The following is a 26,205-nucleotide window of genomic DNA, read 5'->3' on the forward strand; positions in this document are numbered from 1 at the left end:
CAGGCAGGTTTAACAGGGTAGAGATCCACTGCACTGGTGACCACACCAATACAAGCAGATCTGAAAGTGCATGACCAGAAATATATATACAGTATACTGTATGTTAGCTTCTGGCGCATGGTTTTCATTTTATATGTAGTTCACATCGTTTTCACAATGAGTAAATTTTGTTTGGTAAAAGGGAAATGTTAATGACATTGTTGTACAGTTATAATAAAAAATGGCTTGATGGCAGACAAAGCTGCCGTGCTATCTTTTTATTCAGCTCATCTGACGCTTACATGCTCAGCAGTCACCAAACTGCTCTTTCAAGTCCCCTGCCAGCCTTTATAGCCGCTTTTAACCTTCAATATAACAAGATCTAAGAAGCAAAGTCCTGTTTCTGTCTGGTATACTTTTTAAAATTTTAAGAGACTATGGAAGAATAAAATAATAAATACTGTAGAATGTGTAGGATCATTTTCTATTTGAACATTTAGGTATGTGATTCAACACAAAGCCTCCATTTTTTTTCCTTGTGCTATTAATATGCGCTCAAAATTAGCATCAACTTGCTTCTCAACGCTTATATCTGATTAATCAGCCAAAGCATAAAGTAAAATGATTTGCCTCCATAACATTGCTGATATGAGATTAAGAAATACAATACAAAACAAGGAACTGTCTTATACCTTATCTCCTTTTGACTGTAGCAATGGGGAATGAACACAAAAGATGCAGATGCCAGCCCAGAATAAAATCTATCATTTATATATTAGGCTCAATATTAAAAACTTAGATAATATTTCCATCATCCAAACTAAAAATTGCTACACTCGGCTGTAAAGAATCTGCCCAATGGAGTTTGGTTTCCGTTGAATAACAAGGATGAACTCTACATCAAACTGTGCAAACGATAATGGGCTTCAAACCCAATTCTGGCTTTGTTGCATACCTAATTATAAACAGGGGGAACTAAGCAGGCACCTCAGTAATCGCACAGACAGGTGATGGAAAAGCAAAAAAATGTTAATTACAAAATGATGGGGTAATGTGGGAATTCAAACTTTTTTGGTCTCCACAGGCTTAATTTGATATTATAATCTCAGATCATGATTCTGATAATCGAAGTTTCTTGCATTATTAAAATCCCTCCGAAAATAAGAACCCCCATATATTTTCTCTAAGTTACTATTCCCTGGAAACCACAGCAACCAAACATCTACTGCTGCGAGTATCTAATGTTATTTATCTTGATGAATCAAGCACACTTGCTTATCATGGTCAAAGGGCTTAAATGGTTAAAGAATTTTAAGCCTCTCCAAACTACAGATACATGACCGCTTGATCCCAGAATTCTCATGTTGCTGAAAGCAGCAGAAGCCAACAGCTAAGCACTCACTCATCTATCGGCACCACCCAATACGAAGGAAAGCAATATTCTGCCACATGACGAGTGCAAGACAGAGGGTGAGGAAGATGCTATCATATTTCCCAAGTCCCTAAACAGAAATGCAGGTGTTGAAATCCATACAGCTTGATATGTTTTTCAGACTTAGTGGCCGTACACTGGCCGATAAAAGCTGTAGACAGACCAAGGCGGCAGCTTATTGGCCTGTGTGTGGGGGCCTCCGACGGGCTTCCCCAATCGATATCTGGCTGAGAGTCGGGCAGGGGTAAAAATCCCATCGGATCGCGGGCCACATCTGTTCGTTGATGTGGTCCCACGATCCGACCACCCGTATTACTTTCATTAATATCCAATATTGCCCACCTTGAAGGTGGGCATATCGGGGTGAGATCTGCTCGTTGAAAAAAATAAAATTCCTTTGGTAGTAAAGCAAAAGAATTTTTTCCCCTAAAACGTATGTAGCAAGAATTTGGAACTGAATCTCCAGTCATGGTAAACGAATCCAGCAACAGCAAGTAATAACAGGAAATGTATGCAAAGATTGGGCTAAATGACTGTAAATGAATATAAAACTGAGTGAGATTCTCTACTGAGGCATATATGCAAATACTTTTCTAATCCAGTTATTTCAGAGTATGTTGCCTTTATGCATGGGCCCATCTGTACTCCTATTAATAAATAAAGTAAGCACACATAAACAAAATGCAGCATCAACCCCACCAATTCATGAAATGACTGTGGTTACTTGTATTCTTTGACCCTGGCAGTGAAACTAATCCTTAGAGGGTAAATTAAATGGTAGTTTCCGGCGCTCATGAATCAGGATTGTTTTGTGTAAATCTCCCCACTTCTCCTGGATTTGCCCTAAGCAGCTTTGTCCCCTAACGAGATCTGCGTTAGCCAAACAGTGCTTATCTGGGCTGATCTGTTAGGGATTAAGGGAAGAAATATGAGCCTGGTAATCCAGGAAAGCCAAAGGGAAAAAAAAAATACTGACACACTTGCTGCCACAGAGGGGAGTCCAATCAAGGGCAGGGGTGAGAATAAAAGAAAAAGAATATTACAGCTATTTATACAAAGCATCTTCCAATAAAAAAGGCAGGTGTGTTTTCTGGATGATGTTTATTTAAAAAAAAAAAAAAAAATCAGACAAAAATCTGTTTTGTGGTTCTTTAGGCTTTGTACCCATAAATATGTGCAGTTGTGATTTCATTCAGTGTGGTTTTACTTGTTCTGCCATGTTAACTGATCCAATTCTGTACAGTGAGTTTGTACCCACAGAAATATAGGTTCATTGAAAAAATGCATACTGTCAATGTTCTCACAGCTGTGCACTACCATATAAAAGAAATGTATGTGCAAAAACATACAGCCAACTGTGACCCATAAAACCACAGAAGGTTTCCCTGCATTCTGATATAACACCGCCCCATAACCAAGAAGTTATGTCATTATAACTTGCATGCCATGTAACTGTTTGGTTGCTTGGAGAAAAAGGATTTTTTTCATAGATTAAAAGGCATACAGAGGCAAAATTCCCCTATCTACCTGTTAACGCTACTACTATATGTATAGCACCTTGTCTAACACACATGGAGCAGTTACAAGTGGACCAGAGGTCTGACTGTCACTGGCCAACGTGCATTCAACAGTGTGATTTACATTTAGTTGTACATGTATGGGATCTGTTATCCGGAAACCAGTTGTCCAGAAAGCTCCGAATTATGGGATGGCCATCTCCCATAGACTACATTTTATTTCAACTAATCCAAATTTTATAAAAGTGTTTACTTTTTATCTGTAACTGTAGCTTGTATTGTTTGCAGCTGTTTCCTGCTGGATAATATCAGCAAACAAAATGACCCATAAACCAGGGGAATAAAGTGAATGACACACAACCCATCTTCCCATTCAAAGATGCCCATTAACCACCTATGCTGTGCAGCTTTTCTCACTCGCCTACCTGAAAATGACCCTCCTTCTCAACATGAGTCTAATTTGCATGGACTAAACAACGAGTACCTCCAGTTTCCCTGTATAGATATTTACCTCATGAAATAAAAAAAATGCATAGCTTTGATGTCATTAAACAATAGGCAAAAGGTATTTCAATCACAAGCCCTATTCAGTGAACATATATTAATGGGGAGTATACTTCTACTTTAGAAGATTATTGCAAAACATGGGGATATAAATTGACAATGGACAGAAATGGAGCATTTGCACAAAAAATGAGAGCATGTGACTAGGGAATGGCGAATTTTACCCATTTAGTTTCGCCCACAATTTGCTGCTGGCGAAATGTCGCCGACGCCCATTAAAGTCTATGGGCGTCAAAAAAAAATTGTCGCACGGCGAAATTGTTTTGACGCGCCTCTTTTTTTTTTTTGACGCACAACGCCATACAAGTCTATGGGTGTCATTTTTGAGGCGAAACAAGGTGAAAAAATTCGCCCATCCCTGCATGTGACACAGAGTATAAGATTAACCTTACTAGAAAAGTGTTGGATATAGCACAGCACCCAAGAAATAGAGATCACTGAGGGAAAGCGTGAGTGAGAGAGAATGCCGGCACTGAGTGAGCATTGAGCAGCGAGTGTTAGCAATAAGGAGCTGAGAGATGCACTTCTGTCCCCATTTGAGGACACACAGTGTAGATAGGACTTTTACAGTTAGGAAATATAAAACCCTTTCTTAAAGGACCATTAACATCAATTTAAAAAAAAATTAGTTTGTATAGAATGAAAGAAAAAAAACCAAGACATAAGTAACTTTAAAATCGCGAAGTCTTTATTAAAAAATAACTTACCAAAACTCCTCGCGCTCCTCTTCAGAAAAGGCGACAATCCATCGTGTGGCGCTCGATTTCTCCTCCCTGCCTTCTATAGGATATAGCCAGGGAGAAGAAATCAAACACCGCACGATGGATCGTTGCCCTGTCGGCTTTTCTGAAGAGGAATGCAAGCTGAGTTTCAGTAAGTTATTTTTTAATAAAAACTTTGCAATTTTAAAGTTACATATGGCTTGGTGTTTGTTTGTTTTTTTTATTGCTCTATACAAATTTTTAAAAAAAAATAATTTGACGTTAGTACTAAAATACACTGAACATATGGAAACATATTTATTCATAAAGAATAGGTGATGCAAAATGGGTCTAATGACCTACTGTCCATTACATGCATACACTCCCAGTGTAGAATAATTGCACCAGACTTTAATGGACTGGCTTGCTTGCACCAAAGATGTACAGATTTTATTCTTTGTGCGAGGAACGCTCGTTCGTTTCAGTCCAACTGATCTACCATAAACCATTCAGATTAAAAGAAGTAGGAAAAATAACAAATCAGACAATGTTCTGACCAGAAACTGACAGACATCAATCGTACAAAAGTAATGTCCGACAAATAGTAGTGACAGTCACCCATTGACATCGTATAATCAGATAGTCAATACATGCAGACCAATTGCCATGGTTCATGGGCACACTACACACACAATCCGAAAATCACACGAGTCTTCAAACTGTATCTTTGAGTCTATGGCCAGCTTTACACTCTGCTTACCTTATGTGTTCTCTGTGCTCTGACATGGTCTCTCGATGCTCCTGGTCTGCTACACATGAACCACTGTTTTTATTTCCCCTAATCACTTAATACCTGTCTAACTGACTGAATATTCAATTTACACAGCTCTGCTCGGGGTCTTGCACACCTTAGTGCTGTTGGTATACGTTTGCTGGACATTTAAAAATGGCTTCCAGCATGGCTAGCATTCCACTTATGGGGCCAAGTAGGTTTCCTCAGAAAAAAGGTTTGTAGAGATATGTATGCTCATGACAAATAAAATAAAACTATTAAATGTCATATTAATATTCAACTTTAACTATATACTGAAGATGATCTCACCTCAATAAGAATCAACAGGGAAAAGTACTAATTAAACTTCTTACTTAAAGACAAGTGGTTTGAACTATTTTTTAAACTATATAGTGATCAAACAGGCTACACTTATTTGCCCATTTTGAGTTTTTAGTTGGGGATGGGAGAGAGATGACAGTTTTGGTTTCAGCACTTTATGCCAAAGGTCAGCCAACTGGCAGACACAGGGTAGAAGTTGCGAACTACAATAACTGGCGGAAATAAAATGTATTTCTGAAAGTCCACATTTTGAAAATTACCGTTATCTGTACCAGGAAGTGGAGTGGGCCAATGTACAAGCATACTGTGCATGTTATAATAGGGACCCATAATGGCCAGAGTGGATCATTATAACTCGAATGACTCAAGATGAAATCTGAATGCATGTGGCAATGCCACACTAATTTAAAGGGATTCTGTCATGGGAAAACATGTTTTTTTCAAAACGCATGAGTTAATAGTGCTACTCCAGCAGAATTCTGCACTGTAATCCATTTCTCAAAATAGCAAACAGATTTTTTTATATTCAATTTTGAAACCTGACATGGGGCTAGTCATTTTGTCAATTTCCCAGCTGCCCCAGTCATGTGACTTGTGCCTGCACTTTAGGAGAGAAATGCTTTCTGGCAGGCTGCTGTTTTTCCTTCTCAATGTAACAATGTGTCTCAGTGGGACACGGTTTTTACTATTGAGTGTTGTTCTTAGAGGCAGCTGTGAGCTGTTATCTGTTTACCTTCCCACTGTTCTTTTGTTTGGCTGCTGGGGGAGAAAAGGGAGGGGGGTGATATCACTCCAAGTTGCAGTACAGCAGTAAAGAGTGATTGAAGTTTATCAGAGCACAAGTCACATGACTTGGGGCAGCTGGGAAATTGACAATATGCCTAGCCCCATGTCAGATTTCAAAATTGAATATAAAAAAATCTCTTTGCTCTTTTGAGAAATGGATTTCAGCGCAAAATTCTGCTGGAGCAGCACTATTAACTGATTCATTTTGAAAAAAAAATGTTTTTTCCCATGACAATATCCCTTTAACTTACCTGTTAAAGCTATTGGCAGACCAAGATGTATCTGTTTATTCTGTGGCAGCATCTCTAAGACCCTAACTAATGATCATATATAGGTTTCATGTAAGCATCACAATAAGGTTTACGTTAAAACTATAACGACTTGTGTATGGCTCATTATCAAAGGAGTATGTTGGCAATGCAACAATTGTGAAATGTCTATTCAGTAAGATTCCACTCACCATGGGGTTTCCAGGCTCCTGTTGCTCAAGCTCCACTCGCTGCCTCTTGACTCCAGCACCAGATGCGCCACTACTTCCCAGATGCAACTGCTGATCCGAATCTCTCTTGGTGCCACAGGTATTAAAGCTCAGGAGATGAGCACCAGACATTACAGCATCTGCCATAAGAAGCTTTACACCAGCCAGTCCTATGGGAACTTTAGACTCTAGGCTCAGTTGGAACTGCCAGCTCACACCTCTTGAATCCAAGGTGCACAAAGATTTTTATTAAAAATATATCTAACAGTTTTAGTTGCTGCTGATGGTTAAAATGAAGTCTGTGGTGTTGAAAAAAACTTACTCTGGCAAGTTACTTCATGGTAAAAAAAAGATTGGCCTGGGGCTAAATGCACAGACTAAGGCAAATGTAGCTGGGAAGCAAAATGAGCTGCTGCCAATGGCAAAAGTAAAAATATTATGTTAATAGTCGCAAAGCGAAATCACGCTGGCCACAGACGAGCCGATCATTTGCACAGTATAACGGAAGCGATATGTTGGGAAGAAAAAGCAAGGGAATCAAGGCTGGAATTGCAAAAGCGAGTTGTCCTTATGTGCGAGATGTGATGCTGCTCCTGCTGCAACTGGACGAGTGTGTATGTGAGTGTGGAATGGGAGCTTGCTCTGTCACACTGCTAACAGGAAAGGGCAAAAACACAGCGAAAGATGGAAGAAAATAGGAAGAGGAGGGAAAATAATCCCCAATCTCACAGCTGCAAACACACAGTACACGGCCCGAGCCCAACTAAATGCTTCGGCAATCTCCGGAACTGGAGGGCAGGGTTTACGAAGGACTTGAGCTACCATGAGCGTTCGGCGATTTCCGTCAAGACACGAAAAGCGAAGCGTGTCTGAGTGCTTGGGAGGCCATGTTGGAAATTGGCAAATAATATAAACACAATAATAAAAATGCAATCTAATGATACACCTTTCATCTGAAATAATAAAGAGTATGCGGATTCCTTGATGTTATACCACGTGAGACAAGTGCTACAGGGAACTTATTCAAGATGTAGATAACTTACAAAATAAGTCTAATGTGGTCAGTGATATTGGAGGTAAAGATTGCACAGGTGCCTACAGTCACATATAGTAACCAATCAGCAGGTAATATTTACTGGTTGCCTGTGTGAAAACAAGCCTCTGATCTGATTGGTCACTGTTTACCAGGGCAAAATTTGTGTCCTATGTTTTCTACACACAACCAGGTCCTGCCTGTTTCACAGTCCCTTACAGTAAATATAACAGTTTTGTTTTTGTGCTGGTTAATACATTAAAGTACCACAGCAACATTAGAGATGGCTGATACATTAGATACCTTTAAGAGCAGAGACTACCGGTCAGATTCGTGGAAATTAGTCGCCCGACGACAAATCTCTTCTTTGGGGCAACTAATCTCCCTGAACTGCCTTTCCCTAGGCTAGAATGAAAATCACCGGCGGGGTGGCACTTGGAATGCTTCGTTTTCTGAAGTCGCCGAAGTTGCCTCACGAGGAAACTTTGGCCATCCTCGGCAAACGAAGCGCTCTGAGTGCCATCCCACCATCGGTTTACATTCTAGCCGGCGGGAAGGCAGGAGAAGGCAGTTTGGGGAGATTATTTGCCCCGAAGAAAAAGAGATTTGTCACCAGGCGACTAATCTCTCCAAATCTGACCGTGTGTCTCTGCCCTAACAAGGGGTTGGATGGCTTTTTAGCAAGTGAGGGAATACAGGGTTATGGAAGATAGTTCATAGTACAAGTTGATTCAGGGACTGGTGAGATTGCCATCTTGGAGTCAGGGAGGAATGTGGTCCACTCCAATAAAACATAGTATCATGCCAGAGTGCTGCCTTAAACAACATAGACAGCAATCCTAGTAACAGAGACACCCCTAGACTTCATAATGTGGTAAAGAGAAACAAGTGAAGTTTATTCAAACTTTCAGTGCCAATGGGGTCCTTTCTCTAGATATAAGAGAAGAAGAAATAATTCTATTGTGCAGGAATACAGATGTGAACTGACCTGTCCACTATTCTAAGTGGCAGTATGCAGTAATTAATTATTAATCAGTAACGGGTGCTACCTGTACTGAGCCTGTATTAGAGCTCTTATGACAAAAAATGTATTGCAAATGGCAGGAAATATATAAATGCAGTTTATGGAAAGAGATCATTATCCCTATAATTTATTAATTGTTTAAATTATTCATGTGCTCTTTATGATCTGATTCACTTAGTTAGGTTGCATTTCCCCTTCTAATTAGTGAAGTTGCCATTGCACATTGTTCTGTTCTGTAGTAATGGAACACAGTGGCATGAGCAATGAAAATCTGCGGCAATAAGCAAAGACAAACAAAATGCAGTTGCGTCTACACAAGTTTTTGGGATAGAGAGTCTTGTTATGAGGCAGACTAGATAGCTCTTGTTTTATATTTATTTTTAAATTTAAACCCTACCACTAGTACTTACCAAATCAGCCTCAACCAAATAGAAGTAAAGCTTACTTCAGATAAGACAAGTGATGCCTTTAAGGGTATATACAGCAAAGTAACATATTACATTAATCTTGCTTATTGTTCTCTGTTGAGTGTATTGGCAATTTACCTTTTTTTTTTTTACTTGTTTTAAAAATATTAGCAGTTTTATACTGCTAAGACTAAGTTTTTAGATCAGTAGCTCTCACTGTGTCAGTGGCCCACACATGAGACGCCACTGAGCATACACCCCCTGGGCATTTTAGAGTTGCTGCTTTTGTTAGGTGCTGTCTGTGATCTGACATAGACCAGATAAAGATGATAAAAACAAAAAGAAGTTGGAAAAATAAAATATGGAATGACTAAAGATGCCAGGGCTCCCAAAAACTTGTGAAGTCAAAACTGCCCAGGTAAGTTTGTAATTTAAGTTTGTAATTTAAGTAAATTGTTCATCTTTTTTATCTTTGATAGGATATGACATAGAGTGGGAATCTTTGCCTGTAGGAGGGGAGGCATTTCCCCTTCTATTTTCTGTGATATTATGGGATGTCCTTCTCCCTAGATCAGTGCTGTCCAACTTCTGTGGTACTGGGGGCTGGAATTTTTCTGGCCTACATGGCAGAGGGCTGATAATAGAAGCCAATGTTGACCACTTCCCCTTTTCAACCACACCCATGTTATCTCAATAACTTTAAGACCATGTCCACCAGGGCCGGGCCAGACCGGCCGGGTGCCCCAGGCAACCAGGTTGGTCGCATCGCGCCCTCCACCGCATGTATATGATCGTGCATCTATAGGAGATATCCAGGGAGGAGAAATCAAGCGCCACATGATGGATTGTCGCCCTGTTGCCATTTCTGGAGAGTAGCACAAGCAGAGAATTGGTAAGTTATTTCTTAATAAAGACTTTGCAAATTTAAAGTTAAATGTGTCTTGGTGTTTTTTTCGTTATGTAGAAACAAATTTATAAAAAAAAAAGGTAAGAAAAACAATCGTGGCCAGCACCCCCTTACAAGTTAAAAGGGACCCCATAGAACATTTAAACCTCCCCCCCTCCTTACAAGTTAAAGAAAACATTGGTGGTCAGGGGCCCCATGTATTTTTAAAAAAACATTGGTGGCCAGGGTAGTACAGAGGATTGAAATAATACATTGGTGGCCAGGGGTTTAATCTGATTTTGCATTGAGTTAAATAGTGCAACAACACCCTTCCTACACTAATACATTCGATAATCGAAGTACTGTCTCTTTAAGAAAAACTTCGACCCCCTACTTCGGCAGCTAAAAGCTACCGAAGTCAATGTTAGCCTATGGGGAAGGTCCCCATAGGCTTGCCTGCGTTTTTTTGATCGAAGGATATTCCTTCGATCGTTGTATTAAAATCCTTCGAATCGTTCGATTCGAAGGATTTAATCGTTCGATCGAACTAATAATCCTTCGATCGTTCGATCGTAGGATTAGCGCTAAATCGTTCGACTTCGATATTCGAAGTCGAACGATTTTAGTTCCTAGTCGAATATCGAGGGTTAATTAACCCTCGATATTCGACCCTTAGTAAATCTGCCCCCTAGTGTCTAAGAATAGGAAAAGGATATTTCATAGAATTTGTGCAAAGTACACAGCAAATGTCTTAATAAAAAAAAAATCTGGCAAAAACAACATGCCATCTGAGCATAAAAAGCCCAGCTTTTGAAAAACAAAGCTATTTGTCCGGGTCTCCTGTTGGAAGGAAAGAAGAGTGTGTTTTCATTCTCCAAGTCCTCCAGAAATTCTGAGCGCATTTTAAGGAATCTTGGGAAATAATTTGGTTTGAAGGGGCTCATGAATTGTTGCAGATAAATTGTATTGTAAGCTTGTTGTATGTTCACTATTCTTTGGCTTGTGAATGTTAGAAAAAGACTAACATCCACATTACATATAGGACTTGTCACACTCATTAATGTTACATTATTAGGGGCGTGTGCAAGGCCTCGTCAGTCACATTCACAACCTAAAGCAAGAAGTGATTGATGCAGGATTGTTTGAGGTGCAGACTTATTAAACTTAATATTTACAGACAGAACCATGGCAAAATATACATCTGGTTAGTATTTTAAATCTCTTTATTTCACTAATAATAACATTCACAGAGGACATTTTTGGATAACTAACTATATTAGAAACATTTTTTTATTTTGCACAGCCTATCTATTTACCAAGTTTTTATTTTTACACTGAACTGTTCTTTAAGAGCGGCTTGGATGGTTTCTTGAACAAGCATAGTATCATAGTCTATTGTGATACTGTAATCTACAATTAGTATAGATATTGGTATGTATAGTTTATGTACTGTATATGTATGTATATATTTCATATTTCATTTTGGCACAACTACTCCTATAGTGTGATAGTATTTAACGTAGCAATGATCCAAATATTGTGATTAATTTGTAAGTAAAAATTAAATTTTCATGTTCTTTCTAAACCATTACTTCAGGCATATCCAAAGTCAGGCCCGCGGACCAATTGCGGCCTGTTTTCAAATGTACACCGGCTCTCAGCCTCCATCATGAAATTAATAATAATGCGGCCCTCCATGCACAATGCAATCAGGAATCACGTAGCCGTTGCAGTAATATTTTGGCACATTAGTGAAATGATCTGCCACTTGGTCTATACTGCTGCCTGTGTGCTGAAGGTGTTAGTAATAGACACGTACTGGAACGTAGTGACGCCTCTCTCGCATATTTCTTTAGGGCTGAAGGTGCAATAGACATACTGACGTGCCAGTACAGTGAACTAAAGGCGTATGCGAGAGCGGTGCATCACGTGTCTATTGCTAACACCTTCAGCACACAGGCAGCAATATAGACCAAGTGGCAGATTATTTCACTAATCATGTGCCCAAATATTACTGCTACGGCTACGCAATTTCTTGTTTAAATGAGGTGCGGAGAATAAGTCCAAACAAACTCCACTACTCCACTTCCTAAACGCCGTGTACGCGTCCATCTCCAGGAGTGAATGATCCTGATCACAAGATAGCTACATCGGAATAGATTTTAGGCTGAACACATTTTCACCTCACTAAATCTGGCCCTCGTTGCAAAAAGTTTGGACACCTCTGCATTACTTGGATTAAGGATGATCAATTATATGGCACATAGATTCCTCATGGGTGACAAATCTCCCTTTCAGGTTCAGACTGGGATTCACAATAGACACTGGCATTCCAAATACACAGAGGCCCAAGCAGCTCCACACCAGCCCAATAAATAGTGACTGTCTACCAGTAGCGTCACTAGAGGGGGGCGGGCCCTGGTGCGTGATGCGCAGCCGGGCCCCGCCCCCTTCCGGCCGCATTTGTCAGTGGCGCGTGAGCTGCCGGGGGGCCCTGAGGGGGTGCAGGCCCTGGCCCGCTCTCACCTCCTGCTCACCCAGTAGTTCCGCCACTGCTGTCTACGGCAGCTTACAGCTGCACCACTGGCATTTGCCAGAACTCACAGATTGCCAGTCCAGGCCTGTTCCCTTTGTGCCCATAGTCCTAAGGTATAAACCTGCTTGTAAAATAACATACTCTACATTTATGACCACTAGGGAGTGTGGTAGGAGATGACAACCCAGTGAGTATCCTGGATGAGGGACAAGGAACAACCTGAGCCATTTGGCCAGATGAGACAACAAAGTCCAGCTGCCCAGGAGCCTCCTCTCTACTAGTCCATCAAGGCCCCACAGTGAAAAGATAAACACAATGATAGTGAGTAAAACAGGTATGGCACAGTATAATAGCTACAGACGAACAAGATTGTTATAGTAATACTTTATATGTATTGCTGTTCTTTGGGGGTGCTTGAAGGTTCCAGCAGGTTGGGTAATCCTGTTTTATTTTAAATAATGATTCTGCAAAGTCTGTTATAGGTATAAGATAAATAAAATTATCATGGTTTCCAGCTCCCATGGTTGCCAGGTATGGTACATTATTGTCTCCATAGTTTCCTCGCAATGTGCACAAAATTATATTTTATGTGCACTTTGAAGAAACTGTTAAATAAACTGCAATAACATTTGCATCATCATCATTTCTAGAGGTCAAAGCTTATTAAAAAGGAAAAACCTGGTGGGCCCCATCAGCCAGACCCGAGCAAAGCCTACTGCAGCTTCCGTCCTGGTCCCCCAAACCTACCCGCTAGTAGAAGGAGGCAGGTGCGGGGTTGCTGGAGGGGGGGGGGGTGAGGCTGGGACGGGGCCCGGGTGGGGTGAGGGGGCCCCGAGGCATCAGCCCCAGTGGGCCCTGGCCACTCTAGTCCGATGCTGAGGACACTCAATATGAATTATGGATATAGGCAATAATATGGTCTGCTCTAGAGGTTGCAATGCTCAAAACAACAATCTTACTATAGAATGGCTCGCAAATAAAACTGTTATTTTTAAATCTTTAGTTTTCATGTGCAAACAAGTCTCATTTCACCACATGCCCATTTCAACTGTGTTTATGTTAAGGGAAACTATTGTACCTGCTGTCAGAGGCCCAAGAAGACTATCACTTATGGGCTGTTACGTAGGCAGAACAAAGAGTAACATTTCAGTTAAAACCAAAATAGAAAATCACACTCGCAGAAAATGTGCTCTGTGCTCAAGGTTAAATTCCAGAGCAAGGAATCTGTCAAGAAGAATAAACAGGTACAAAGAAAAGAAACAGCAGGTCCAAGGTCATGCTGGAAACAGCATTATAAATGGAGACAATCACCAGGCAGATTGCTTTGTGCATACCAGTAGGAGCCGTAGAGTTGTCACCACATCCCTTACAGCATCCCTTACAGCATTGACACAGTGCAGGCATGTTTATTAAAAGAAAACAGGCCCTGTACAAGTACGATAAGTATTACATTGTGTAGTACTTGTTAGATATTAATATTTACCCATAGCCAATGAAGTTCCCAAGGGTTGCTATGAGTTGTGCTTTATAAGCATCTGACATTATACATCCCTGGTTTTCAGGGGTAGGTTAGGGTTGAGGTTGGCTACTGTTGAGGCTTCAGTCAACCAATGTAGCTGCCATCACTGTAAGTACTTACAGGGCTGCATACATTTAAGTCTGCCTCCTGCATTTTATAATTTCTTTTTATGCATTTGAATAACATTTTTTACAATGGTGACAGCGATAGGGTTGTAGAGTTTTGTGGGTTACATGGGGTTAAACAGATTTCGGTTTCAGAAGGGCCTTCACCACACTTGACTATTGATTATTTTGAAAGGGTCACAGTATAAAAGACGCTCCATTCTCAGCTCAGCCAGTTATTGCTTCTGTGCACAGGAACACAGCTATCTGTAATTCAGATAGAATCATTCTTGACAGCAGAGCACTGTGTAATTCTAGTGGTTTATCTGTTTCCAAAGCCTGGGGCAGTAGAAAGACATTTTGCAGAGAAGCTGAAGCTACTGGCTGTCAAGGTGCTAGAAAATACAAAGGCAGAAACATACAAACATAAACAGGAGGGAGGCACGTCTGTCTGTCTTTTTTATTTATTTATTTTTTAATAAGAGCTATGACTGCCACCATGTGGACAGTTTCACTAATGCAATCACCAGGGAACTATTGTAATTTGTCAAATATAGAACATTGTTTGCAAACCAATCACACTTTGTCAGGAACTCTCCCCAGTTCAGAACTAGAGAGATGAAATATACAGGCGGCTGCTCCTCCACACTACCCCACAGTAGGAGGTTTGGTTTTAGCCTTCTAGTTTACAGAAATGTATTTTCTCTAGTACATAACTATAGAGCAAGCAAACCCCGCAGTCGCAGGAGGGCATGGGGAAAAGGGGGACCCGGACTGCGGGGTTTGCTTCTGCTATAGCTAACAAGAACCCCCTTCCCCAGCTACTCTCTTACCTGCGGGGGGAAGCTGAGTGCAAGTTGGCATGGCGGGTAGAGTGGGCAGGGTCCGGGTGGATAGTGCGCGGAGTCAGGGCAGGAAGTGGGAAGAGACAGGAAGAGGGCGAGAAGATGGGGATTGGAGTATGCTGGGCCCCTCTAAAGATATTTTTTGCAGGGGGCCCGGTGCACTCTAGTTACGCCACTGATTTTCCCACTTCTGTGTTCCCAGCTAAGCTGCAGGCAAAAGTCCAGTTAATAGGCTGTTTAAGTCTGCTTCCTCCAACAACCTGTGGTAGTGGTTAATGATAATATTACAACAAACAGTAGTGTAGGGACCCATATGGTTAATGTGTCCCTATGGCTTTAAATCCCTACACTTCCCGATCTCCCTAATTGCTGGACAGATGCCCATGTAGCTAGTTGTAATTTATATATTCCAGTTATTGGCCAAGAGGTGTTGTGACCACTTCCTGTCACACTTTGGTATTGTGAGTGAGAAGGGGTGGATCTTCCTCTTTGGCTTCTGGTCCAGCTGGATGTTTCCAGGGAGCCTGGATACACCAAGGCTCAGTAAAGCCACATTTCCCTAGAGGGATCTGAACCTCTAGTATGGAAGTCGGGGAGCAGGGACCCCGTGAATGAGGCTAGTAAGTGGTAGGAATATTATTGTTATAGACTCTCTAGGAGAGTAAGACTTTGAGGGAAGATAGAAAGAGCAGCTTTGTGTTCCACCAAGGAGGTGAAGCAGGGAGTAGCTTCCCAGGCTGTAAGATTTGCCTACAGTGAAGGGACTACAGTGGATAGGGTGTCAGGCTTCAGGTTCTCCTCCCTGAACACTCCACTGGGTGAGATCCAGACCACATGGGAGGTATTTCTGCCTCGAGGTGCTGTACTGCCTTGACTACAGCCTCAGGGAATGCATCTGCATCTACCTCTTATATACTGTCTAAGCTGTGTGCCTCTATATTCTGCAAATGCATATTTACTGATGTACAGTAACCTGTGGATCATTTATCTCTGTCAAATAAAATTATTATGTTCTGCAAGAACCTCCTGACGCGCATTTCTTTATTGGTTAAAGGAGAAGCAAATCCAACAGGTAAAAAACCACTACCCTACATAGACCCCCCTCTCCAGCCTAAGTGTTACCCGGGCAAATGCCCCAAAGTCTTTATTTACCCCTCCATGCAGATTCTGTCCAGTGGAGTTCCCGGGCATCATCTTCTTCTCTTCGGCAATCTTTGAAATGAGACCGGCAGAGTGGTGGATGCGCAGTTGGAGCACCTGTCTGTTTCGTGACAACTGCGCTGGTCTCATTCTGAAAATGTCCAAAGTGGCTGAAGATGGAGCCCGTGCCTGAATCTGCACTAAAAAGAAAACCCCACTGCCCCTAATATGTTCAGCTGAAAATGGGAAGTGGGATAAAAAAAAAAAATAGGTAAAGAAATCACCACACACTAATGATAAGCCAAGACAAAAAGATGAGTTTTAAAAGTTACACTTCACCCTGGGATGCTACATCCCAACAATTTGTTCTTGAAATATATCCCTTTACATAACGCTATCATTTTATTTAAGGCCCTATCTAGAAAGAAAAAGCATTGCCTGAAGGCAGCTCACTGTGACATCTTTGTGGACACATCTTCCCTGCTAAAGGGCTGTGGTTGCATTGGGCTGGTACATAAGCCCAAAATATAATATACAACATTTCTAGATACTTCTTTTTGTTAAGCGTTAGTTCTCCTTTCAACATTCAGCAAGTGTATAGGCTTCCTTGTGATTCATCAGCCACAAAATATAATGCAATAAAATTACACAAAAACATCATGTCTAATTAAATGCAAGTCCTCCATACAGGATAAAGATCTGGGTCCCCAATCCATAACAGCTTCATTTACTAGCAAAGTTATGGAACTGGTTCCATTTACATTAAAGGAATCCCCAGTAACACATTCTCATATAGGGTGGACAAGTCACAGTATTCTCCAAAAAAAATCCTTCCATGTGTAATTCATCTATAAGGAATGTTAACAATATTTCATGGAATACTGTGCTTTCAGACTTTCACCCTTATATATGCTATTCTATGACTCGACCTTCATAAAAGCACTGGTTCTGTGGCCTCCTACTTTTATGTCAGGGAAGTCATTAATGATGTCTAATAGCCTTATAAATACAGTAGGGGGTATATTATCCATTATAAAGTGTATGCATTATTCTTTTTAACATACAGTACATTCTAATCCCAGATCCAAGACCTGAATATGACTTAGAATGGGTGCTCTTTTCTCCAGACATAAAACTTCAAGCATATATATGTTCACAATTTATAATGGGCAAGTTCAGAATCTTTCTATAGTTTTTTTTCAACCTGAGACAGATTAGAATAGCCTATAATCATCCAATCTGATGGAAAAAAAATAGTGATATGTGAGACGCTTTAGTTTTTCGGTTTTTTAAAAAAATTCGGCCGAATCCTTCTGCCCGTCCGAACCAAATCCGAATCCTAATTTGCATATGCAAATTAGGGACGGGGAGGGAAATTGCGTGACTTTTGTCACAAAACAAGGAAGTAAAAAATGTTTTCCCCTTCCCACCCCTAATTTGCATATGCAAATTAGGATTCGGATTCAGTTCGGTATTCGGCTGAATCTTTTGCAAAGGATTCGCGTGTTCGGCCGAATCCAAAATAGTGGAATCGGTGCATCCCTACAAAAATTATTTAAAAAGTGAAGAATAGTGTTATTGTTGCAGCGTGTTGAAATAAATGCTAGCTGCATCTGCAAATACCTCAATACTGATTGATTATTTTATTAATATTTATTACCACTATATTCCACAGTGCTATACAATAAAGGAGTGTATACATTGATACAGGAGTTAAAGAGCTAAAAAAAAAAAAAGCTAGTTTCAAGTATGTAGGATTTTCTACTTTTGTCTAAATACAGCAGGTTCAGACTGACTTCTCCCAACTTCCGTCAGTATTCTTGGACACAGGCACCTTCATATACAGGTATGGAATCTGTTATCTGGAAACCTGTTATCCAGAAAGCTTTGAATTATGAAACGGTTGTCTCCCTTAGACTCCATTTTATCCAAATTTTACTCTTTTCTCTGTAACAATAACACAGTACATTGTACTTGATCTAAACTAAGATATAATATTATTTACTTTTTAAATTATTTTCTAGTAGACAAGATATTAAGACCCAAATTACAGAAAAATCTGTTATCCAGAAACCCCCAGGTCCCATTTTGGATTACAGATTCCATACCTGTACTATACATTCTAACAAGTAATGGACTTCGGGTCTTTTCGCTGCTTCAGGACTTCTACTTTAGCTGTTTTTGTGACTTTGGGTCTTTCCGCCACTTTGGGACTTCGGCTTTTCGGGACTTAAGAAGAAGTGGCACGGCTTCAGTACTGACAAGGGGGGCCCGGCTATTTTGAAAAATGAAGCACAGCCGGGCCCCCCTTGAGCAGTACCCCCTTGATAGCGGCCCTGATATTAACATAGTTTCACATTAGTGCCCTTTTTAAACTTGAATGGTAATTTACACCGACAGATTTTGACTGATAATTTCTATTAATGACTTCAAATTAGCTTTTCCCATTTTCTACTGGCAGCAAGAGTTGACAGTCACGGTGCTCTTGCTAAAATGACACCATGGTGAATAAATCGACTTGCTGTCTTTCTGTGACTGACCTTCTGCTCATAAAACATTAACATAAATAGCTATTATCTGGATTGCGGTGTCAACAACAGCCATTTTGTACTACATCTCTTGGCTGAAAGCATCTATTGAGAGTAATTGTGTTTATACCTTCATGACTTGAGGGCTGTTATGTGACAAAACAAGAGTAATAGAATATAGAAAAAACTACAGATGTGCAAGTATAGATATGCTTTACTTATTAAGAGTGAAATCTCTTAACACAAACCCTATTCTCTGGGCTGCTCATGTCATGTGACAAGGTGAGAATCTTGCTTCAGTCGAAAGCGAGTAGACAGTTACCAGGGGGGACATAAAAATTGAAAAATGCCGAATTTCTAGTTTCTTAAATGGAAATTTGAAAATAGCACTTTCCGCTATAGTAATGCGCCTAGCGTCAAACTTGGGTCTCCTGGGCCCACTGGGGCTGCAATTGAAAGAGCCCACCAAGTAACCCTCCCTCCCCCTCAGAGTGCCATGCCACATACATTGTTATACCTCTTTCCTCCAACTGGTGCGGACGGGCGGCTGTAAATGGGTGGGAGAAAATCGGCAACACGGGAAGGAGGTCTGGGTCAGTGGCCCCATAAAAGCTGGGCCCATCTGAGTTTTTTCCTGGTATCCCGCCAGCCCAGTCCAACCATTGATGCGCATCCCAATCTTGACCCACTCCAATGTCAAAGAGGCAAATGTGGAACCTGTAAAAGGAATTGGGACCGTAGCCCTTTTAAACATAGCCTTAGATTATTGGAAAGACTGGCCAGGGCCTTGTGTGTATTTTGCATGATCTAAAATCATATGGCCACCTAGAGTTATTTACTTGTCTGCTCTTTGATGAAGGTGGTTAAATATCGTTACCAGTCAGGCAGCTGTACAAAGCTCTTATATTAAAAAGCAGCAGTGTAGATGCCGCAAAAGTTTTTTTAGACGTAAACATCAAATTAATTATACAAGGTACAGTTTATTTACTTATTATACAAGGTACTCTTTATTTACTTATAATACAGAAAAGCCATGAATATCTTGTAAATTATATAGTGAATAATGTACCCCCTACTGTAATTTATAAAGATATTATAAGTCACCGAGGAGTTATGTGACCATATAAAAGCACGAGGCCGCAGTCACATAACTCCGAGGTGCTTATATGTTTATAAATTTTAAGTAGAGGAAGGAAGCGACACCATGCAGAGAGGCAGCTGCAGGTGACCTGGGAGGAAGGAAAGTGGAGCCGATAGATGGGAGGCATTGAAACAGGTGGAGTGTGTGAAGTGCGGGCGAAGCAAGGAAGTGTGGCGCATGAAAGCCAAACTGCGGGAAACAGGGTAGAGGAGAAAGCAGCAGCTACAAGTGCTGTCTCTTTAAGTTTATAAACGGCGCGTTCTGATGCCAGAACGCGCCGTTTATAAGGATATAATTTACAGTCTGGTCCCACAGGGAAATGACCAGACTGTAGATTATAGCCTTATAAACGGTGAGTTCTGATGTCATCATTTATAAACGGTGAGTTCTGATGTCATTTCTGTCACATGACTCACTGAAACTTGTGTATTATAATAATTAAAGTACCCCCAGTTGCAAAATATGATATTAGAAGTTACCTCAGAGTTCCAAGGCCTTCGGCCTCGTGTTTTTATATGGTCATAAAACTCCTCGGTAACTTATAATATCCTGATATTTTACAAGAGTGGGTACTTTATTCACTTTATTTTGCAAAGTGAGTGGGGGCTGGGGTTTTCTGGATGAGTCTTTTTTTATAACATGGACCTCTATGACTTAAAGCAGAGCTGACCAACAGGATGCAGCCCGCAACCGCCCTTGTGTGACCCCCCACATGAAAGCCTTCCTGCTGAGACTGCTTTCCTTGTTTCAGCTTTAAACGTTTTCGGTACTAAGATTACCAATATTCTTTTAGCTAATTGAGAGGCCATTGCAGCAGTATTTTTGCCTTTCTTTGGATCAGAATGAACTAAATAATAGCTACATGAGTGACTGGATGAACCTGACAGACAAGCTCAGTCACTACATTACAGCCCTTTTAACCCCTATTATTTAATTTGTTTGGCAAAAAAGGATGACTTTGAAAGGACAATTATTTTTTCCATAGGTATGTGTAATGGAAATATTAAGGGCCTGGTCAGACTGAGCATACCTACACCGGGGGAGACAATGACGCTCTACTTCCTTCTTCTACTGAGCACTTACAGAGGGCATTGGCCTGTTTTTGGTGTGAAAATTCACATGGATGATGGTGCAGAAGAAAGCAGATTGGCAGAGAAAACACTGGTGTGACATGGCCCTTATGGATGACTGCATATGAATTTTCTATTTGCTTAATTTCCCGATTGCTTCAGCTTTCAGATTTTTTAGCCATGCCTAAGCAGCCACTGTACAACATCAGAGCAGAGGACTTGGTGTATACAGAGTTTTCAGGATTTTCACTACACCAGGCTAGACAGCCTGAATATAACCCTCAAAGTAATTTTATTGCTCTCCATAGAACTCTTTTTTGACATTTTAAAATAATCCCCCCCCCATAACTTATAAAAATGGGAACAATGGGCCCACAGCATGGAAATCTTAGTTAGTGATGCCGGAGCAAAAGTTAAAGTTTATTAAACATATTACTTTAATAATCCATAATACTCCAAAAACCCTATAGTTAATTTGGCATTTTTACTTTTTGGAAATTTTACTTACAGTAATTTCTTTTTCCTTCAAGTCCATACAGAAGCACATGTGGGGTTAAATCCCCCTTCCTGTTAGGTAGGAAGAGTGAGAGTTAATTGACACACTATAATACCCCCGTCCTCCCAATATGATGCGTGTTATAAAAAAAGTACTCTAGCATACACATAGAATAACTCAGCTTTATTTTTAGGATGGGAATAATTTGTGTATTTGCTGTATGGAAATTACGGTGTTTAAAATTTCCTCTATACTATTTAGCTGCTATAGAGCATGTCTGAATAGTATCTTTCAGCCACCTGGACAGGGGTCAATTAAGAAACTGTTAGACCTTTGTTCTTCCCCGAGAAGGCTATAAAGAGATTTTCCTATCTCCTGAAACTTTCTGTCTCTAGTAACTATCTCTTAAGTATGCGGCAGACATCCAAGAAATGACACCTCAACTCCTCGTCTGCAGATGAATCTGTGCAAAAAGGAAGGAAGCCTAACTTCCTGATTTATGTTTACTTTGGAAGCAACTTTAGGAGTAAAATCTGGAAGGGTTCTAAGGACCACCTGATCTGAAAAGAACTGAAAATAAGCTTCCTAAGATGCCAAAGCCTGAATCTCACTTATCCTTCTGGCAGAGGCTATCGCTTTAGATCTATTGCTTCCAGGGATTCGAAAGGGGGCTCACATAACTGCTCCAACACAATATTCAAGTCCCATTGCGGAACTGGATTCAGGACAGGTGGCCTTATCCTCTAGTCTGCTTTAAGGAATCTCCGTATCATTGGATCAGTAGACAACTGGAAACCCAAGTAGGCAGATATCACTGAAAACAGTGTACAAGGGCTCAACTTCTTGTCTAACCCCTGCTGCAAGAACTCCAGAATTTCATTGTGGAGAACATCACAACTGCAAGATTTTGAATAAGCCTTGCTAGTTGATGATTTCCTGGATTGAAGGAGGGTTTTGAGAACTTTATCAGACAGACCAGAGAAGGTTAATAGGTGCTGGTCTTAAGTCTTAGGTGACTCAGCTCGGGGAAACTGAAACCGGCTCTGAGAAATTAGATCTTTTATCTGGGGAAGCACCCAATAGTCCCCGTGGCACATATTCATCAGATGCGAGAACCATATCCTCTGACCAAAAGTGGAGAATGGCAATAACCGAAGTCTGATCCAGCTGTATTTTCCTGATAACCCTGCTGATCATGGGAATAGGAGGAAAAATGTAGGCCATATTAAATTCCCATTTGATTGTCATTGCATCCTGAACCCATGGGTGATCTCTGTGATACAGGGAGAAGAATTTCTAAAGTTTGGCATTCTTCCAGATCCATCGACCTCCAGGACTCCCCAGCGTCTGACTAAGCTGTTGGATATTTCGTGATTCAGGGACCACTCCTTGGATCCAGTGTCACTCTGCTCAGGCGATCCGCTTAAAGATTGTCCCTCCCCTTGATGACAACCGCAACAATATTCAACAGATTCTTCTCTGCCCAATATAGAAACCTCTGAGATTCTTTCAGGAGAATCTGGTATCTGGTTCCCTCTTGACGATTCAAGTAGGAGACTACTGTTGAGTTGTGGGATTGTATCATTACTGCCTGACCTCAGATTGTCGGAAAAAGCCACGAAGGCATTTAATGCTGCCCTCATTTCTCTGAAACTGAAGGAAAGTGACTTCTCCATGGCATCCCTAGGCCCCTGAGCAGTGTGTTTCCCTAGATGAGCTCCCCATCCTTTGGCTGAGGCATCCGTTGTTATTAGGATCCCCATGGGCTTTTGAATCAGCCTCTCTTTGATATATCTGGCTGTTTGAAGCTACAGGTAGAGTCTATAACCTCTTGGGAAATTCTCCAAGTGGAATCTAGGGAATCCTCCAATCTGTCCAGAGAATCTCGTGTATTTTGGCCCAAGGAAAAGCCTCAATGGAAGCTCTCATCAGGCCTAACACCTTCATCATCTGTCTCAAAGAGACAGGAACCGGACTCTTGAGGTGACTGATGCAGTTTATAATACTGCCAATTCTCTGAGGAGTCAGGATGATTGTCCTTGTATTGAAACACATCCCCAGAAACTGCTTTACCCTTTGAAGGAAGCAGAGACGATTTTTCCTTGTTGACAATACAGCCAAGATACTGAAAGATCTTCAATTACCTCTCAAGATGTTTCAAAAGGAGGGAGGTTGAAACTGCCTGGAACAACCAATCATCTAGATACGGTATCACATGGATACCTTCCTGATGAAGAACCGCTGTGACAGAAGCAACTACCTTCGTGCAGGACTTGAAACTGAAAATGATTAAGCGGATCCTTTAGGAACACTGCAATTGTTCTGTGAGCAGGAAAGATTTGTATATGGAGATGGGTGTCCTTCAAATCCAAGGTCACTAGGTAGTCCCCTGGCTCTATTATCTGCAGTCGATTTTACCATTTCCATCCTGAATCGTTTCTTTTGAAGGAACCAATTTACAAACCTGGATCTATGATGGTTTGATAGGAACCATACTGCTTTGGAACAAGAAAAACTAACATAAATGCAGCAGACCTCTTCCAAAAAGGAACCTTTTCCAAAACGCTTTTTTGAAAAATGCAGGCCAACGGGAGAGACTTACCCCTGCACCTTAGAGCCCTACATGGTCCATCGTGAGATCTGGAAGAGCGGGACATATCCTTTACATTTTCACCATACCTTGGTTGCCTCAATGGGACTGGAAACCTCCTCTTCCACTAAAATTACTTCTCCATTTCACCCTCTGCCTGTCTTGAGGCAGTGTCTTGCCCTTCCCATTAGACATCCTCTCCATGAGTGTAATTTGGAGACAAAAATGGACCTGGCTCAAAGGGCATATTACACCAGTTAGTTTTAGATGTGGTGTTTGCAGACCACAGCTTAAGCCAGATAGCTCTCCTGGCTGTGGTTGAAAGGGCCATGTTGTTAGAAGCCAACTTAAATAATGGCATCACAAAAATTCAGATGCCGACTTTACTCCAATAAGAGCTTTCAATATTTGGTCCCTATGGGCTTGCTTCAACATACTCCTCCAGCTGCGTGAGCCAGTTTCTTAGGGCTCTAGAAACAGCAGAAGCTGCAACCAGTGCTGACTCTGCCCTGTGATCCATTAAAAAAAAACCCAAATTCAGCTCTTAAAGTTACAGGAGGCAGCTGCTCCTGGTAACTAGTGGCTGACTACAGTCTAAGGCAAGGTTCTCTGCTTGTCTAATGGCAAGAGGGTCTCTGACTGGCACCTTGCCTACCTGCATGGAAACTCCACGCCCACACACTTCCACATACCAATGTCCCTTCTGTTTACTCGTAGTTCAGGCCCTGTGGGCACAACTTGCTGCTGGTGGATAGTAGTAGAGGTACCCTGTGGAAAAGGTTTGATAGCACAGCCGGAGCCCTTAAAAAGTTTTGGTCATGATTTTTATGTTTTACTTTTTATTTCTAAATTACACTGTTTACATTAATAATTCACTACCATTTAAAATGTTATTCTTGAACCATCAACTGCTTTGCAACAGCGATGGTTTCTCCCCTTATTGTATTTCACCATTACCAAAATTGTGTGCCCTTAATCCACCTAGTAGTAGACTTGAGAATAGCACCCAAGCAGGAAAAAAGCAGGGTTGCACATTTAACAATGCAAACAAATCTTTCAGCAGCAGTGTCGGGTAGGGCCTGTTTAGCTGCTCACTGGTGTGATATCACAAGTGTTTGGGGGACCTGGGAAAATGACATGTCTAGCCCCATGCCAAAATTAAAAGTTCAGTGCAGAATTCTATTGGAGCAGCACTATTAACTGATGAGTTTAGTAAAAAATGTTTTACCCCAACAGTATCCCTTTAAGTGTTCTTATCAGAGCCTGTAGCAGGGCACCTGGATTTGCCAAATTTAAAAATCTATCATCCATAGAGCAAGACCTTTTTATACATTTCCCCCCAGACACAGAGCCTACTTTAAGTGATATTCACAAGTCACTAAGGCTGCTCAAAGGTGGAATGCATCAGTGTGTGCATATACGCACGCGCGTGCATATACGCACGCGCGTGCACACACACACACACACACACACACACACACACACACACACACACACATATATATATACTTGAGATTGTTAGACTTGAAGTTAAATTTTATATAGCAGGGCTTTTTCAGGTATTATGTAACTGTACACTTGATGGGCCTATTTAATAACACTGGAGACCATCACCAGTGGGGTTTCCCAAAGCAGCCCAAATAGTTGGTCACCTACAAGTTCTTAAAAAAACAAAAATCTGGATTGGTTGCTATGGGATAATTAACTGGAGATTTATCTCTAATGTAATACATATGGCCCATGAAACAAAACCAAGGTCAGATTTATTGGGAACATTTACCCGTTGATGTATATTAATTGTTGTCTTGAAAGTATTCATGCATTCTCTATATGGAAAATTACACACAAATCCTATTTGAAAAACATTTAATACAAGCACTAAGGCTCATATTTAGTTCTAACATGACAATGTTGCTTGTAGGGGGGGGAATAGATTAAGTCAAGTGATGCTCACAAGCCATTTTGTAAAATTCCCTGAATTGCCTAAGGTGAAGCAAAATCTCCAAGAGCTGAGTTTTGCTTAAAGGGGTTGTTCACCTTCAAACAACTAGATCACCAGAAATAACGACTTTTTGCAATGACTTTCTATTTTCTATGTGTCATGGTTTTTCTAATATTGAAGTGTAAAGTGTAATTTCTCTCCTTCTGAAGCAGCTCTGGGAGGGGGGGTCGCCAATCCTGTAAACTGTTCTAAATGGAGACATTTAGTTGATACATTTCTTATCTTTGTCCCTGCTGAGCAGAATCTCTGGGTTTCATAACAGGCAGCTGTTAGAATTGATACAATTGTTGCTAATACTCCAGAGATGCTGCTG

General features: G+C 40.9%; 1 protein-coding gene across 10 annotated transcripts in view; it reads right to left on the reverse strand.

The window, feature by feature from the left end:
• rbfox2.S (RNA binding fox-1 homolog 2 S homeolog) overlaps positions 1–7,338 on the reverse strand; it is a 170,545-nt gene extending 163,207 nt beyond the window's left edge. For 8 of the 10 annotated variants that reach the window (XM_018259284.2, XM_018259275.2, XM_018259276.2 and 5 more), the window contains exon 1: positions 6,554–7,335. In XM_018259284.2, coding sequence (XP_018114773.1) covers positions 6,554–6,718 — 165 coding nt within the window. In that variant the 5' untranslated portion in view covers positions 6,719–7,335. Of the gene's footprint in view, positions 1–6,553 lie in introns of all 10 variants that reach the window. The other 2 variants (XM_041591113.1, XM_041591112.1) reach the window with 2 other exon arrangements.
• Between the last annotated feature and the right edge of the window lie 18,867 nt (positions 7,339–26,205).

This window comes from Xenopus laevis, chromosome 4S (genome assembly GCF_017654675.1).
Source record: "Xenopus laevis strain J_2021 chromosome 4S, Xenopus_laevis_v10.1, whole genome shotgun sequence".
Taxonomy (NCBI): domain Eukaryota; kingdom Metazoa; phylum Chordata; class Amphibia; order Anura; family Pipidae; genus Xenopus; species Xenopus laevis.